The sequence below is a fragment of the Apium graveolens genome, chromosome 11 (genome assembly GCF_009905375.1).
Source record: "Apium graveolens cultivar Ventura chromosome 11, ASM990537v1, whole genome shotgun sequence".
Taxonomy (NCBI): Eukaryota; Viridiplantae; Streptophyta; class Magnoliopsida; order Apiales; family Apiaceae; genus Apium; species Apium graveolens.
Window position 1 is genome coordinate 201,692,482 of NC_133657.1, and position 18,983 is coordinate 201,711,464.

General features: G+C 34.1%; 1 protein-coding gene and 1 non-coding gene across 2 annotated transcripts; both read right to left on the bottom strand.

Annotated features, from left to right (window-relative positions):
- Positions 1–4,259: 4,259 nt before the first annotated feature.
- Positions 4,260–4,366, bottom strand: LOC141699308 (small nucleolar RNA R71). Its single transcript, XR_012565780.1, has one exon. It is a non-coding gene; the product is annotated as a small nucleolar RNA R71 (small nucleolar RNA).
- Positions 4,367–15,920: 11,554 nt separating this feature from the next.
- Positions 15,921–18,249, bottom strand: LOC141696930 (xanthotoxol synthase-like). Its single transcript, XM_074501083.1, has 2 exons — positions 17,260–18,249; positions 15,921–16,759 (listed from the first exon to the last, which is right to left on the bottom strand). Exons 1-2 carry the CDS (start codon positions 18,133–18,135, stop codon positions 16,127–16,129), a joined length of 1,509 nt encoding a protein of 502 aa, XP_074357184.1. The 5' UTR covers positions 18,136–18,249; the 3' UTR covers positions 15,921–16,126.
- Positions 18,250–18,983: the final 734 nt, after the last annotated feature.

The following is an 18,983-nucleotide window of genomic DNA, read 5'->3' on the forward strand; positions in this document are numbered from 1 at the left end:
TGTAAGTGTACATGTATGATTATGTTAATCCTGTTGGTTTTTTTTTTAATTATTTTCATACTTAGTATTGTTTTTTAATTATCGGCTTGGCTGTTTTATGATTATGTTAATCCTGTTGGATTTTTTTAATTATTTTCATACTTAGTATTGTTTTTTAATTATTGGCATGGCTGTTTTATGATTATGTTAATCCTGTTGGATTTTTTAATTATTTTCATACTTAGTATTGTTTTTCAATTATCAGCAAGGCTGTTTTATGATTATGTTAATCTTGTTGGATTATTTTAATTATTTTCATACTTAGTATTGTTTTTTAATTATCGGCATGGCTGTTTTATGATTATGTTAATCTTGTTGGATTTTTTCAATTATTTTCATACTTAGTATTGTTTTTTAATTATCGACATGGTTGTTGTATCATCATGTTAATCCTGTTGGATCTTTTTAATTATTTTCATACTTAATATTATTTTTTAATTATCGGTATGGCTGTTGTATCATCATGTTAATCCTGTTGGATTTTTTTAATTATTTTCATACTTAGTATTGTTTTTTAATTAGCGGCATGGCTGTTGTATCATCATGTTATGCTTAGTATTGTTTTTTAATTATTGACATGGTTGTTGTATCATCATGTTATGCTTAGTATTGTTTTTTAATTATCGACATGGTTGTTAATACTTCTGTAATTTTTTGCAATATCAATAGAATGCTCTGTTGGAAAAAAAAAGAGAAGGGTGAAATAGAATTTTCTGGAGGTGAAGACGTTCTGACTACAGCTTTGGACAGTCATGAACATTCAGGAAGGGTTCGGGCTGTTGGAGGGTACGTAACTCCAAAACAGTACTTTAAGTTGCCTAGAGAGAAAAAGATTTGAATCATGAAGAAAGAGTTGCTGGCTCGTGATCGAGAAAGAGATGAAAAGGTCGATAAAAAGACGCAGGCTCTTGAGGTAGAGATTGCTGAGTTGAAGGCAATGATGGCTTCAGGGATTGCTCTTCACTCCCCAATCATGTCAGAAAAGGAAAGTCATCAGCTGGAAAAAGCATTTGTAGTGGCCTGTAGTGATGATGATGACGACGTTGATGAATGTGTTCCAACACATGCACCTCCTGGAGTTTTGGTAATCTATCAATAACTTAGTATTTTTTTTAATTATTATTATGTAGTAATGATTTATTTTTAACTAGGTACCTTATATTTCGTATTTATGTTTGTTTTTTTTGTATGTATTAGGGGCAGAGATCGTGTGAGCTATCCGTCAACACGATAGACAACAAGGTTGCTTTTGGTATGGTGTACCCTGGCAAGGATAAAAAAAAGGTGCATGGAATCGATATACCACTTGGACATAAGTGTGTATCTGTCGATGGGCTACTCAAACCAGATGCGTTGCTTCCGGTGCCGGTACCTGGCGAAATGGTGACAGTCCGCGATGCACTTGGCTCCTTTTTAACATGGCCTGAAGGACTAATCAGCTACACAACTCCAGCGGTATGAGGATATTTAAATTGTTGTCTGGATTTTAAAATTAAAAAACACTTTTGTCTGGATTTCAAATTTTGGTAGTTTAATTGTCTACAGATTAAGAAAAAAGAACGGAAGCGGCCAGGTACAAAGCCAGGTCTAGATTTGAATAATTTGAAGTCGGATTTTTTGGAAGCAAAGCCAAGTGCAAAAGTGCCAAAAGGCTTTAACTTACTCTATAAGCATGCTGTTACATGGATGAAGACTACTGGGGTTTCGATACAAATTAAATGCGAAAAAGAAGTGTTTGGACATGAGAAAGTAATTTACTTATTACATGAGAATGTTCAGGCGGTGTTGGAGTTTGAAATGCTAGGGCAAGCTGTACTTGCATCTTACATGACGTAAGTTTCTTTTTTTTTCCTTTTTTCAATTTCAGTAATTTTGCGGTTCAGGTTTGTTTAATTATGTCTTTCGGTAGGTACTTGCATTCTGAGATGAGTGAACGGCCAGAATTGTCGGAGATGTTTGCTTTCATTGATCCAGGATCCACTTATTACTTAAATGCAGAATTTGAAACTTACATCGTGAATCGGTTAAAAGAGGATAACCCGGATCGACTATTCTTCTTGCCGCACAATCAGAAGTAAGTTCTTACTTTGCGATATTAAAAAGCTGAATAGTATGTAAACTAGTATATAATGTGTGAAATTTGTCTTTGACATGTTTTTTAATAAAAACAGTATGCATTGGATTTTGGCCATTATTTGGGAAGGTGAAATATATTTTCTTAATCCTCTCCCTCACCAGTACAGTTTCTAGATCTAGAAAAGGCATTATCGAGGTAATTTTATTTTTCCTGCAATATTTGATGAGAACTTTTGATAATCTGTGGTCTTATATCAGTTTATTTAAATGATGCAGGGCATTGAAAAGTTTTAATTCTGAAACTGGTAGGGGAAATCACAAGCCATCCAAAGCAAAATTTCTAAGTGTAAGCGCTTTTTTGTGCTTTCGTAATTATGGTTAATAAGTAGTGTAGTTCAGTTGTAATTTTTTGCTTTGGAACAGGGGTCTCCTAAGCAACCTGGTGGCACGGAATGCGCTTATGTAGTCATGTGCTACATGAAAGAAATTATCAACGACACTAGATTGACTTTTACTACAAAGGTGTGCATCCTTGTTTTGGCATTGAGATTATATAGAGGTCCACTTTTCATTTTATAAAAATAAAGTTTGTTTGAATTTTTCAGTGGCTACAGAAGACTCGCATGTGTTACACCGAGGAGCAACTTGATGAAGTACGTGTTGAAGCTCTCGGATAAATCCAAGAGCATATCTAAACAGTTTACAGTGCTACTTTAGTTTTGGACAGGTTATGTAGATCTGAACATTTGATATTATGGTTGTGGACTAGCTAGTGCATGTAGTTATTTAGGAGTTGGTTTTGTAGATTGGTAGATGTTTATTTTGCGGATTGGTAGATGTTTGTTTTGCGGATTGGTAGATGTTGGTTATCCGGATTGATGATGTAAATTTTACGGATTGATATGTGTTGGATGTATGTTGTGAATGGTATTTATGGTCGGATTGCGGATATTGCAATATGCGTGCAATTTTAAAATTTTGTGTTTGCGTATATAGACATTAGTTTTATTTATGATGCCTTGAAAAGTAATGTCTATTGGTAACATCCACAACCTATTTTTTTATAAAACTGATGTCTAAAACTTTTATTAACATCAATTTTTTCATTGCAAAACCGATGTCTACAAATATAATATACATCACTTCTATAAATAAAAAGATGATGTTGAAAACAGGTATAGACATCAGGCAAAAATGATGTCTAAACAATACATATAAATCAGTTTTAAAATAATAAAATCGATGTCTTTATACACAAAGGCATCGTCCAAAACCGATGTCTAATATATTAATCAATATCGCTTTTTTATAAACAAAACTGATGTCCATATAGAAAAAGACATCTCCTAAAAATGATGTCTAAGATGCAATAACACATCGGTTTTGTTTTAAAAAACGATGTCTTTAAGTCCATAGACATCGCCCAAAATTGATGTCTAATATATCTTTAGACATCAGTTTTTTTTAAAAACCGATGTCTAACAGCTTAAAGACATCGTTTTTAGGCGATGTTTAAGGTATTCTTAGACATCAAAACTGATATAAAAATTGATGTCTAAACCTTTTTTTTGTTGTGTTATCAATTGTTCAATGGCTTATACTTGATGTAATTATCACATAAAAATAATATAGTTTAACACATTTTGTAAAAAATAGGATCTCAGACATCAGAAAATTGCTAAAAACTGATATTTATGTTAGTACAGACATCGGTTTTTGACCGATGTCTAGAATAGACATCGGCGACTAAGACATCGGTCAAAAAACACAAAGACATCGGCCAAAAACCGATGTCTATTAGCTTTTTTCTTGTAGTGATTCAATCTAGCATTATCCGGTCAGCTATCACAGCTAATACCTTTGAGATCAAGCCTGACATAATTCAATGGGTGCAGAATTCAATCCAGTTTGGGGGTTCTCCAACTGAAGATCCGAATATGCACATTAGGGATTTCATTGAGATCTGCGACACCTTCAAGTTCAACGGTGTTTCTGAAGATGCTGTGAAGCTGAGACTGTTCCCATTCTCTCTGAGGGACAAGGCTAAGAGCTGGTTACACTCTCTATCAGCTGGTTCAATTACTACTTGGGAAGATCTTGCTCAGAAGTTTCTTACTAAATTCTTCCCTATGGCGAAGACAGCTGCACTCAGGAACACTATTACTCAATTTGCGCAGCAAACGGGAGAATCGCTATGTGAAGCTGTGGAGCGCTACAAGGAGATCCTTAGGAAGTGTCCTCATCATGGAATGCCTGATTGGATGATCATCAATTGTTTTTACAATGGGTTGGGAGCACAGTCCAGACCCATGCTCGATGCAGCATCAGGCGGAGCATTATGGGCAAAGAGCTATGAGGAACCTTATGATCTGATTGAACTGATGGCTGCTAATGAATATCAGTATCCAACCCAAAGATGTCCACATGGTAAGGTAGCAGGAGTTCTTGAAGTGGATACAGCTACGACTATCATTGCTCAACTAAAGGCGTTGTCTATGAAGATCGATTCTCCGGCTAACTATGGTGTTAAGTAGATAACCAGTGTTTGTGAGCTGTGTGCAGGTCCGCATGCGATGGAGCAATGCGCTATATCGAGTGACTCAATTTAGTTTGTGAGCAACTTTCAGAGATCGCAGCAGCCAATTCCTGCCACTTATCATCCTGACAACTGGAATCATCCTAAATTCAGCTGGAGCAACAATCAGAGTGCGATACAACAGCCGTTCCAGCAGTTTAGAAATAAGCTATTTAACTCTCCTGGTTTTCAGCAACAATTTGCACCAAGATAACAACTCCAAATTCAACAACAAACTCATGGTGCATGTCTATCTTCGAATAAAAAATTTGAATTGGAGGAGTTGCGGATTATATGCCAAAGCCAGGCTGTTTCTATCAAGACTCTGGAGGACCAAATAGGGCAAATTGTTAATGCCTTATTGAATCGACCACCAGGAACGCTTTCTAGTGATACAGAAACAAATCCAGGGAAGAGGGAAGTTAAAGAACAGGTGAACTCCATCACCTTGAGGTCTGGAAAGGTCGCAAGCCCCCAAATTCAGCAAGACGAAGAGCCTGAAAAATCTCAAGTTTCAGAAAATACAGATGTGGCTAAAGAAGAAGTGAAGAAGGAAGCAGAGGTGGAACCAAGGAAGACTACTGTGGAACACACTCCTCCTGAGGGTAATACAGGGGATAAACAGATCTATCCTCTACCTCCTTTTCCTAAGAGGCTACAGAAGAAAAGACTGGATAAGCAGTTTGAGAAGTTTCTGGAGGTGTTCAAGAAACTTTATTTCAACATACCTTTCGCTGAAGCTCTTGAACAGATGCCTAGCTATACAAGGTTTATGAAAGGTATTCTCTCTCGAAAAGTGAAGTTTGATGACTTAGAGACCGTTGCTCTAACAGAGGAATGCATTGTTGTGCTGCAACAGAAGTTGCCTCTGAAGCTTAAAGATCCTGGAAGCTTCAATATTCCTTGCACCATCGGAAACTTGTCGTTCGATAAGTGTTTATGTGATTTAGGAGCTAGCATCAATCTGATGCCCTTATCTATCTTCAAGAAGCTTGGTCTGCCTGATCTGAAACCAACATACATGTCATTGCAACTAGTTGACTGTTCCATCGCTTATCCACGAGGTATAGTGGAGGATATCTTGGTCAAGGTGGATAAACTCATCTTCCCTGCTGACTTTGTAATTCTTGATTTCGAGGAAGATAAGAAAATTCCCATTATCTTGGGAAGACCATTCTTGGCTACAGGCCGAACTATGATCGATGCGTAAAAAGGAGAGCTTTCGATGAAGGCTTATGATCAAAAGGTCACTTTTGATGTGTTCAAGGAAATAAAGTTACCCACAGCTAAAGAGGAGTGCTTTAAAGTAGAGTGGGTCGACTCTGTAGTAAATTCAGAGCCTAAGTAATTGCCAAAGTCAGATACCTTAGAGAGATCCTTAATAGGGGAATCAGTTATTGAAGATAACGAAGGAGCAGAGCAACTGCAGGTTTTGAATGCACCTCCGTGGAAGAGGAAGTTGGATATGCCATTCGATTCTCTTGTGTTAGTAGAGCTGAAAATTTCTCAGGAGCGTCTCGAGCCGTCTATTGAAGATGTTTCCACACTTGAGCTTCACCCACTACCAGATCACTTGAGTTATGCATTCTTAGGTGCACCACATGATAAGGGCTTGGGATATATTTTTAATGATGTAGAGGGTAGCCGAACGAATCTTCCAGTGCCTACAGAGGGTTCTTCTCATGTGCAGCAGGTAGTTGATAGGACTGGTGTTGGTGATGAGAAGTACATGCGAGTAATTAGGCATATGGAGGCCATGCACGACATTCATCATCGTTTGCTGCAGATTTAACACAGGCTTTGGGCACTATTTTTCGAGCCACTGGTGTCGAGGTTGATTGGCCACCTGATCCTCCACCCGAAGAGGGTGATCTTTCTGACGACTAGGTATGCCTGAAATCCTTATTATTGCCTTCAATGAGGACATTGAAAATTTTAAGTTTGGGGGTGATAATGTAAAGATTAGTTTGTGTGTGTCCATATAGTTCATATAGATTCATATTGCATGTTTAGTTGTAGTTCATTCATATTTTTGCATGATTGTTCATTTAGGATATATTTGTTTATTTTTATGTGATTTCATATAGTTGCATTTGCATGCATATTTAGCATGATCCCTTAAGATGAACTATGATATTTGATAAGTTGTTGATTTGAGTGTGGTGATGACGAATAGAGGGATGTTTAGGTCCTAATGAATTGATTTGCATGCTAGAAACAAATATTTTCACAAAGTCTTATAGGGTTGCTTTTGATCTAGATCATGATCATACTTGTTTGTTGTTGAGATTTAATCACTTGGTTATATTTAAAATTTTTGGTATTCTCGTAATGACGTAAAAACACTGATTTTCTTTATCTGGAGAAAAGCTTGGATTTTATTGCTAGTTGTTGTAAGGCTAGGCGTCAAATGGCTAGTAGTCGGCTCATAGTTTTATGAGTAGTCTAGGGTTGAATGAGATGGAGCGAAACGCACTCATTCAGAAATTGTTGAAAAAAAAAGAAAAGAAAAAAGAGAAAAAAAAGAGAAAAAAAAGTATGTGTTTATGCATAATTGATCAAGAGTGAGCTCTTTAATACTCAAGTTATTAAGTTCTAGGGGACTTTGTACCTAGTGACCAAAGGCTTTTATCGTCTGGGATCTGCTAACCTAACGCTCGCTACATGGGTATTATTGTATAAGTCTTCTGGGACCTCATTCATTGCACGGTCAAATAAGCAGCTGTGTTATGTGTTCAATAATAGCATGAATCCTTGTATAACTCTAGTAAATTGGAGGTGTTGTGAGTCATTATGCGTTTAACGTCTATTTTAGTTATAAACTTGTGATTGTTTTGATGATAGATAAATTATGGTTATTGATCTAGTATTGAGAGTATATTTGTTAAGCATCCACATACGCATGTTTCTGGTTTGTGAGTTGGTTTGTGGGATTTATTTGAGCTCTGTTTTGGAGTCATTGCATTCTTAGAGGCATCAGCTTATTCATTTGGTTATGGTTATTCTGAGGGGATCGATTGCATTATCATTTAAGTGGCATTCATGCATTAGGTTTGTTTTGTAGTTTGAGTCTGTGATGCTTGAGAAAAAGCATCGATTCAAGTTTGGGGGTGTGATAACTGGCATTTTATACCACTTAGAGCGTCTCATAACAGCTTGAATTGGTGTCTTGGACTCAAGTATTTTGTGTATTTGATGCATTTTTTAGTGTTTTTGCATTTCAGGGTATAACTTGCTTAGATAGGTGGTTTTCATCAAATAAAGCTTAAGGAAGTGCTTGTAATCAGTCTAGGGATGATGAGCGAAGAAATCAGCAAAACAAAAGCAAAATAAGGAATTTTCCAGAAAGGTAGCAGGCGGCCGCACGCTAGGAGCAGGCGACCGCGTGCTAGCAAGCGGCCGCGTTAAGGAAGTAGGCGACCGCGTGTGTGCGGAATTTCAGATTATGTTTTTATTTGTTTTCAATTCTGTTTGGGCTTCTATTGGCACGGTGATTCCTGGACTCTTATATAAACCTTATGGGAAGACGTTTTCCTCAACAAGGAGACCTGTGAGAGCAATAAGAAGACCTAGAGAGCACGAGAAGGCTACGAAGAAGAAGACTTTTGATTTCTTTAATATAGTTGATACTTGGATGCTTGTTTCCAATTTGTCTTGAACCCTAGTACTCTTATATTGTTAATTATCATGCTTTCATTGGAACCCATGGTGACGATGAGTTCGGTTATGAACTAATCATTATCGTGGGGTTCTAACGGATTTACTTATGGATTTCTGTAGTTAATTTGTTTCGATACCTTAGTGTGTGGTAATTGATTGATATCCTAGTATTGGTTGTGCTTAATCATCTTATGTGCGTAGCTAACATATAAGATAGCGTGTTAATCTTTATTGAAGCGACAATGAATATAAAGATTTAGAACTTGCCATGCTAGCATAGGTTCATGTGTTTATGCATGATTCGTAGGTAATTTTAACCATCTTACTTGCCCTATGTAATCAAGATAGATAACTTGTGCTTAAACCGTTATGTTGTCAAATTCTATAGATATATAGGGTCTCAGTATAATTGGTGTCTATTCAACTTCTATCTCTTCTATGGATGCTTGGTAGTAGGGTATTCGTACAACGAAAGTTGGCGTTTACTAGTTTCGTGTTATATAATTAGTGTCATCACCATCACATGCTAAGGTTAAGAACAATGACTTTGAATAAAGTATATAATTAAGTTAGAATCCCATGTTTGTCATATATAGTAATTCAACCTTAATTCTCTTAGTTAATGTTATTTAGTATAATCTCTTAGTTTAATAAAATCCCAATTTGTTATTTGTCTTAGCATTGAGCGATAACCATACATTGTTGCATAGGTGCATAAATTGAACTTAACCTAAACCAGTCTCTGTGGGAACGAATCTGATTTATATCTTATACTACTTGCGAACGCGTATACTTGCGTGATTTATTTAGCTCATGCTTTGTGCCTAACAGTAAATAATATATGCAACCACAAACGCAAATTTGGAAAAACCCGTTGAAAATTACATTTAGTTGCAAAATAAGATGCTCATGTGGTTGCAAATGAGTGCCCATGCGGGGCTGATACTAATATCACATAAGCAACCATGAAATCAACAACAACTAGGGTTTCTCATTTCACATTTCCTCCAATTTGAACAAACAAACCCTAATTTGACAGCGGAGGTGGTGGATTGGGGGTGTAGTTGGTGGATTTGGAGGTGGAGGCGGTGGCGGTGGAGGTGGTGGTAAAAGCGGTGTATTTGGGGGTGGAAGTGACGGAGGCGGGAATTCGGGGGTGGAGGCGGCGGAGGAGGGGGTGGTGGTGGAGGAGGGGGTGATGGTGGTGGAGGAAGATGAGGTGAGAAAGGATTAGGATGATAGAAGAGGGTAGAGAGATGATATTTTTGCAATTTAATTGTTTATATGTTTAAAAAGATGGTAAATTTGCAAGATTTTAAGTAAGGTAGTAGAGTTGCAAATAAATTTCCAAAACTTGGTATATTTTTCAAATTCCCTTAAAGAAGTGCTTGATAAGTTTCAAACGGGCTAGTACTTTAAAATTGTCTCTCCTATTCGTATTATATACACTACAAAAAAAATGGTTAAATACAACCGGTTTAAAATCGGTTGTTTTTAGCTAAATACAACCGGTTTTTGGACCGGTTGTATTCGCTCGAGTTATATTTAGTAAACCGGTTGTATTTAGTACTAAATACGACTGACTAAATACAACCGTTTAAATACAACCGCTTAAATACGACCGGCTAAATACAACCGCTTCCGGTCAAATTTAATTTTTCAGATAAAAATTGAATATCCCGCCCAAATAATTGAATTTAATGTCAAAATTTAAAAATCCAACCCAATTATTAATTTCAACCGTATTTGGTCAAAAATAGGATTCTAAATGCTACCGAAAACGGTTTAATTCACGCACACCAATTTTAATAAAAAAAACTTACCGGTAATCGGAAAATATCCCGATCCCGGTGAGCTTAACATAATTCGATTAATTTTTGTTGATAAGTTGCTAATCGCGGCCCCCCGACTAATTAGTTGTCATTTTTACGACCTTGACTTCCAAGTCCCGAAGAAAGAAAAAGGCAATAGAGAATTGGACCATATTTTGGGCAGGAAGCTGTATAAAAATATGATTCCAGATCATGAAAACAAGAGACTGAAATAAGGTCCCCAAGAAATGGCCGGACTGAATATGTTTTTGGCATATACAGAGTAAGATACGGCAGATCACAATGCACCTTAACTTCAAGTAATAACCCGTTAAATAAATAAGTTAGGAAAACTAAATAAAGGAGTTGTACTTAACACTCAAGAGCAAGGTGAAACATTTCTATGTATTTATAAACTACAAACATGAGAATGTTAAGAGTAACAATAGTACTACAACTTTTATCCCTGGAGGAAAATTTACTGGATGCACAAATATATCATAAATATATATTTATACATGAGAAAAAATAAATTATTTACTAAATAGTTTATTAATATGTAATTACATATTAATATGTATTTACTGGTATTTAGGACTGTTCACTATGCAAGTTTCTCGGAATCAGATGCGTCGAAGTGAAGCCAACCTCTTCTCGAGATCCTCCACATCATTTGGCTGCGAACTGCATATCAGTGCAGAAAGACTTTTAACAATTTGGCTAAAAACACTAACAAACTTAGAGGAGATATACAAATGCCAGTCGGAACACTCATTTCAGTAATTAAAATAATTAAGGTTTAGTAATTATTTTTTAAAATAATTAAGTTTAGTAATTAAAAATATTTAAAATTTTGCATATAACTCTCTTTTAACAATATTAACATCTATACGGTTGAATCATCCAATACTTATTCTAAACAACAGAAACTACTAATGTTAGGATCTCCAACCCTAAATTCAATTTTTGTAAAAATAATTACTAATTTAATATTTAAAATTAGTTGATTTTTTCTGTATAGTCTTTATTTTTAACAATCTTCACATCTGTACGGTTAAATCATTTAATACTTATTCCAAATAGCAGAAACTAATAAAGTTAGGATCTCAACACCTTTAATTTATTTTTGAGAAATCAATATTTTAAAGAAAATTTTGAATTTGATGATTTTGATAGATTTTATCATAAATACCACAAATATATAGATCTTGACATCATTACGGTTGAATCATTCATAAATATTTTTGAAAAAATCGAAACATTAATATGGGACTAAACACCATTAAAAAGTACTAGTCAAACTACCAGTTGACTATTAAAATAGGAAACCAAATACGTTTATTTTTTTCTAAAAATGTTACCATATGACTGAAATATATAGATCTTGACATTCTTAAGGTTCGATCATTCATAATTATTTTTAAAAAAATTGAAACAACGGTACGGGACTAAACACTAGTAAGAAATACTGCTCAGACTACCAGTTGATTGTTAAAATAAGAAAACAGATACATTTATTTTTTCTAAAATTTTTATTAGATCACTAAAATATATATATCTTGTCATCCTTACGGTTGGATCATAATATGTTTAAAAAAACCGAAACATTAATATGGGACTACACACTATTAAGAAGTACTGGTCAAACTACTGACTATTAAAATAGCAAACCAAATACATTTATTTTTTTCTAAATTTTTTATCATATCACTAAAATATATAGATATTGACATCCTTATGGTTGGATCATTCATAAATTATTTTAAAAAAAATCATAACATTAATATGAGACTAAACAGTATTAAGAAGTACTTGTCAAATACTAGTTGACTGTTAAAATAGCAAACCCAATAATTTTTTTTTCTAAAACTTTTATCATATCACTAATATATATAGATGTTCACATCCTTATGTTTGGATCATTCATAAATTGTTTTCAAAAAATAAAAACATTAATATGGGCTAAACACTATTAAGAAGTACCGGTCAAACTACTAGTCGACTATTAAAATAGCAAACCAAATAAATTTATTTTTTCTAAATTTTTTATCATATCACTAATATATATAGATCTTCACATTCTTACGGTTGGATCATTCATAAATTATTTTGAAAAAATCATAACATCAATACGAGACTTAACAGTATTAAGAAGTACTGATTAAACTATTAGTTGACTGTTAAAAGAGCAAACCAAGTATATTTATTATTTTCTAATTTTTTTATCATCTCACTAATATATATAGATCTTCATATCCTTATGTTTGGAACATTCATAAATTGTTTTGAAAAAATCGAAACATTAATATGGGACTAAACACTATTAAGAGATACTGGTCAAACTACTAGTTGACTGTTAACATAGCAAACCAAATAAATTTTTTTTTTCTAAAAATTTTATAATATCACTAAAATATATAGATTTTGACATCTGTAAGGTTGGATCATTACAAAAGTTTTGAAAAAATCGAAATATCAGTATGAGACTAAACACTAGTAAAAGTACCGGTCGAACTACTTTACTGTTAGGATTTCACCCCCTAAATTCAATTTGTAAAAATAGTTAAAATTTAAATATTCAAATTACTTACATTTTTCCGTAAACTTTTTTTTTAACAATTTTCATATCTGTATGGTTGGATTATAATTTAAAACAAATACAAAATAATTTGAAACTCAAACTATAATTATTAATTGAACCATAAATATCTAACTACCATAATAATTTTTTTTTGCAAGAACTAAAATATATATTTCGTGTAAATTTTATTATATAATTTTTTTTAGAAATTTTCTGCCATTTTTAAAAATAATTCGACTGAAATCGGTTGAATTTAGTACAAAATTCGATGGCGGGAAAATTCCCTCCATTTTTTGTAAGGCTAAATTCGACCGAATGCGGTTGAATTTAGGAGCACGGCTAAACTCAACCGTATACGGTTGCATATAAATACGGTTGTAATTATTCGGTTGTAATTATTAAGGCTAAATTCGACCGAATGCGGTTGAATTTAGGAGCACGGCTAAATTCGACCGAATGCGGTTGAATTTAGGAGCACGGCTCCTAGATTATTAATTGAACCATAAATATCTAACTACCATAATAATTTTTTTTTGCAAGAACTAAAATATATATTTCGTGTAAATTTTATTATATAATTTTTTTTAGAAATTTTCTGCCATTTTTAAAAATAATTCGACTGAAATCGGTTGAATTTAGTACAAAATTCGATGGCGGGAAAATTTCCTCCATTTTTTGCAAGGCTAAATTCGACCGAATGCGGTTGAATTTAGGAGCACGGCTAAACTCAACCGTATACGGTTGCATATAAATACGGTTGTAATTATTCGGTTGTAATTATTAAGGCTAAATTCGACCGAATACGGTTGAATTTAGGAGCACGGCTAAATTCGACCGAATGCGGTTGAATTTAGGAGCACGGCTCCTAGATTATTAATTGAACCATAAATATCTAACTACCATAATAATTGTTTTTTGCAAGAACTAAAATATATATTTCGTGTAAATTTTATTATATAATTTTTTTTAGAAATTTTCTGCCATTTTTAAAAATAATTCGACTGAAATCGGTTGAATTTAGTACAAAATTCGAAGGCGGGAAAATTCCCTCCATTTTTTGCAAGGCTAAATTCGACCGAATGCGGTTGAATTTAGGAGCACGGCTAAACTCAACCGTATACGGTTGCATATAAATACGGTTGTAATTATTCGGTTGTAATTATTAAGGCTAAATTCGACCGAATGCGGTTGAATTTAGGAGCACGGCTAAATTCGACCGAATGCGGTTGAATTTAGGAGCACGGCTATACTAAACCGTATACGGTTGCATATAAATACGGTTGTATTTATTCGGTTGTAATTAGTACTAAATTCGACCGCGTAAATACGACCGTATATAAATACGACCACATGCGGTTGAATTTAGCCACGCCCTTAAATTCAACCGAAAACGGTTGAATTTGATGTCGGTTGTATTTGTGCGGTTGTATTTAGCCTTATTTTCTTGTAGTGATAATATGGTATATAATAAATATAAAATATTTTATTTTATTTGATCTTATGTAGAAATTTAAATACACTAAAAACAAATAGGTCTTTACTCTTATATTATGCAACATATTCATTTGTCTCAATCCTAATTGGTTCAGGCTATGAAACTCAGAATTACAAGCGTTAGAATATATCAATACTTGGGACGTTGTATTAGTTAGAAAAAAATCGATAGATTGTAATGGATGTTTAAGGCATAATATTGAATGTTTTTAGTCTGTCTTGTTTCAAAGAGTTCCAATCCAAATATAGAATGGACTCTTGGGAGACTTTGTGATCATTAGCTCCAAGAAAAAACTGCAAAATTTTCTAATTTGAGGTAAATAATGATGTTCTTCCCAACCCAGAAAAAATGTTGTGTCGACTGAAAATATTGAAACAAGCCAGCATAGTGTGGTTGGAAATGAACCATTTGTGCACATTTTTTCTGCATCGAGAGGCTAGAAATGAACCATTTGTGCACATTTTTTCTGGCAATGACGAGACTGTCAACTTTGTAGTTCTGGTTCCATTCAAAACCTACTCTTTAATTTTTTCCATGCACGCATCTGCTCGACTGCTCCTTCTGTGTGTTCAATGTGGACTTATCCGCTTGTTTTCTTTTTTCCATTCACGGCAATAGTTGTCATTTTCAACAGCTGTAGTCATCATTTTTCTTTCTTTCACATTATCTTACTCATTCTACACACACCACTCATTTAACTGATGTCTTATCTTTAAACTCAGCTTATTTTATTTGACTTTAGGTAAGGCTACAATTCGAGCTAGAGCCACTCAGACTCGTTTAATTGAGCTGAGCTCGGCTCGAGCTCATACATGAGTCGAACTCGAACACAAATTCGAGCTTATTTTGTTAAACATACGAGCCAAGTCAAGTATGTACCGAACTCGATAAAAACTTGCTTTAGAACTTAAAATCTCGATTCAAACTCATTTAAATTTACAAATAAATAAAATCTTAGAATTTATTTTATTATTTTTAAATCTAATTTAATTTAAATTTTATTAACTTCTAATATTTTTAAGTGTTGAGTTTGTGAGCTAATTTGGCCCGACTCGCTTAAACGCGGCTCGTTTAGCTCGCGCGTTTTAAACTCGTCTGTCTCTAAAACCAGTTGAGTTCATCACATATTTCAGCTTGTTTAACCTAAACAATTGGCTCAACTGATTTTAAAATAGTCAAACTCGAACTTGTTCATTAAATACTCGGCTAGGCTCGGAAAATGTCAGTGCAGGATTTGAGCTGGCTGCTTGTCGGTCAGACCTTTATCTATTTAATGCAATTTTCAACAACGGGTATAATAATATAATATAGGTCGAGTCCAAAGATGCTCATGCAATATACAGAAAAAAATTTAGTTATGCTGTACAACTAGTAAATATGATAGGGAATCTGGGAATAAATTCAAATATAGTATAACAGCAGCAACCCCCAGTACATCTAACACTAAATTATAGAGAAGCTTAACTTGGTCACGTGTGCTAATATTCAAACCTAACAAAGAATTTAACATATATATGCTCTGTTTGGGTCATAAGAAACGGTTTTTCAATTGTGTATTCATGAAAACATGATATACATCATAAAACTGCACGTCTATTTTTATAACGATCGAATTAGTCCGGCCTCCCATGCTAGTGGTTATGCAATATGCACATATAAGTATAAGTTGCATACAACAAAAACTAAAATACTAATTGCTATTTCCAGGAAATACTTTATTATGAGACCAAGTACAACTTCGGAAAAAAATTACAACGATAAAACAAAATCATCACAACCGGTCCTCATATATACAAATATATGCTTTATTCATATTACTTACCAGTCTATTACTTACCCAGTCTGTATCCCTGGAGAACACCAGTATGTGTTCCCTACAGAACACATAATCATGGACGTACATGTAATTTGGGTCGAATGTACAGTGGATTCTTTTTGGCCAAAGTTAAACCATTCGTAGGCTGATCGTCAATGTCCTCGAATTTCATCCCAATAGGTGGTTCCCAGTCGAAACTGTAAAGAAGATTAGCAAGTCCAAGCTCCACATTCGACTGTCCTATGATAATTCCGACACAAATTCTCCTTCCAGCACCGAATGGTAGATACTCAAATTGCGTTCCTGCATAATTATAATCAGGTCTTTCCAAAAACCTTTCAGGCTCAAACTCTAGGGGATTTTTCCAAATTTTCGGGTCTCTTCCAATTCCCCACGTGTTTACATAAACTATGGTGTTAGGTTTGATCATGTACATATGATCTTCATCTTCACCAAGGATAGAGGTTCCCATTGTTACTCGGGGAATTAGTAGTGGACCTGGAGGATATAATCGCAATGTCTCCTTCACAACTAGTCTCAAGTAAGGAAGATTTTGAATATCATCTTCGTTGACAATTCCTTTCTTTCCGATCACCCTTCGAATCTCTTCCTGAGCTTTCTTCATGACTCTTGGGTTACGCATTAATGCTGTCATTGAAAAAACCAAGGCACTCCCGGTCGTACCAATTCCTCCACTGAATATATTCTGCAAACATTTAAATTAACAACTAAATCGTAAATAATACATCAATTTGATTTGAATTTTTGCGGTCAAATTAAACAAATTTTAACTGAAAATTCCTTATTGTATATTATTGAAAATAATTATAAAAATCGTGTCATTAGAAAGTATATCTACTGCAATTCAGTATTTGTTTTTTCAGTTTTTCAAAATAATAGATAACTTTTTGAAAATTTACTACTAAAACTAAGTCAAATTAACCACAGTAATCAAATAAGACTTATAACTTGAGACGGGGCTAGTATAAGAAAATCATTTGCTGATTACTATTAGACACCTCTACCTCTGGTGCATTTTATCATAAACAATAATTGTGAGTTTGACCCATAGCAGTGTGTATAAGCAGCTAACGGTTGAATTAAAATCACTAGTGAGTGACGAGGTAGAGACCAAACAGAAGTAGACATAGTGATATAATTGTAGGATCACCATGATAATGATAAATAGCGAAAGAAGCAAATTACCAAAAGAATTGCTTTCATGCTATCTTCTGTAAAAGTAGAGCTTTTGTTTTTTAACATGACATCAATGAGATCCTCTGTCGAAGACTTGGGTCTGACAGGCCTGGAGTGTTCATCAATAAGTTCTTGGTAGAACATATCCATCTCTTTGAAATTCCTATCAAGTATAGCCTTTAAACCACTGAGTCTATCAATCCAGCCGAACATAGGAAAGAAATCCGAAACAAAAAATGCAGCAAACATGGTTTCAATATCGGCCACCATTCTTTTGAATTTCTCTTTTCCTAAAGTGTCTTCATCATACCTCTTCCCAAATGCAACTCTAGAAATAATCGAAGTTGCATAATTCGAAAAATATTCAAAGCCGTTCACATGTTCTGAAGCAGCAGCTGCCTCCGCAAATCGGCCAATCATCCGAGCAACCTCATCTTCACGAACCGGACGAAAATTAAGCTGAGCTCTTTTTTGAGTGAATAATTCGAGTGTACACAACTTTCTCACATGCCTCCAGTGGTCATTATACGGAGCAAACGCCATATCTCGTCCATTATACGACAATTTTTTCGTACCAGTCATTTCAGCCCTGCTACAATAGACAAGATCTTGAGTTTTCAACACTTCTTGCGCCATTTTTGGTGATGAAACAATAAGTACTGGGACTGAGCCCAGGCGTAAAGTCATGAGAGATCCATATCGTTTCGATAGGTTCGAGATATACTCGTGAGCGCATGTAGATTTATATATTGGATAAAAGTTTCCGATGAAAGGAAGGCCTCGTGGACCGGGAGGTGCAGAAAGACCATCAACTCTTTTATTGTGGTAACAGAAGAGATATACAATTGGAAAAGAAAGAATAAGAAAGATTACTACAGGATCCATCTCCAGTGTTAATAACTAGAGACTATACTTGCTGCACGATATATAGACCAGCTTATTTGTTTAATTTTGAATAGTTTCAAATCTAAATTATTTAAAGGCGTTAGGTTTAAAATCGACCAATTTTTGTTGCTCTTTATAGACAAATGACCGGAAATAATATTTTTTAAAACTCCCTGGGATACAAGATTGTCAAAAAATACTAATTAAGTAGACTGCGGTCATGTTAAGACAGATTGAGGTGACAACTTGAGTCTTGAGTGGCAAAATTTGGCATAGAGTGTATGAATATTAAATAAAATATTATTTTTTCATCATTATATATACATGCCGGTCCCTTTAGAGTGTAATTTAGAGGGGCAACTTAGTAGGACCCTATTTAGAGGGGCAATTTTATTATTGTTTATTTCTGGAAATTGGAAGAATAATTATTTCAATCAATTAGGCATTTAATACTCTTAAATTTAATAAACAAAAATTTCCGTTCTCATATTTCTATTTTAAAATTCAAACTCTTTTTATTATCAAAATTATTTAAACATATCATTAAACACGTAAAAAAATATCAAATTTTCAAAAAAATTAAGTAATAATTAATATTTAACTTCCTTATTTTTTTTGCTAAGCATCCTTCATATTTTAAATAGAATTTAAAAATACGGTGATTAATTTAAGAATAACAATATTTGAATATTCCATTATATATGGCTACTAATTTTTGAAACCTAGAAAACTAGTACAACCCATTTTTTTATAAATTGTTAGATTAAGCATCAAACTGTAGAAAATTTTAAACATTTTTTTTTGTAATTTATTGCCTAAATATTGAATTATTCAAGATAATATGATAG

What these genes read in the sequence shown, in the direction of transcription:
- LOC141696930 (XM_074501083.1), bottom strand. Translation starts at nt 18,135, where the DNA reads ATGGATCCTGTAGTAATCTTTCTTATTCTTTCTTTTCCAATTGTATAT. An exon ending in GCATGAAAGCAATTCTTTTG is followed by an intron (nt 16,760 to 17,259) that starts GTAATTTGCTTC and finishes AAATGTTTGCAG; the next exon opens with AATATATTCAGTGGAGGAAT.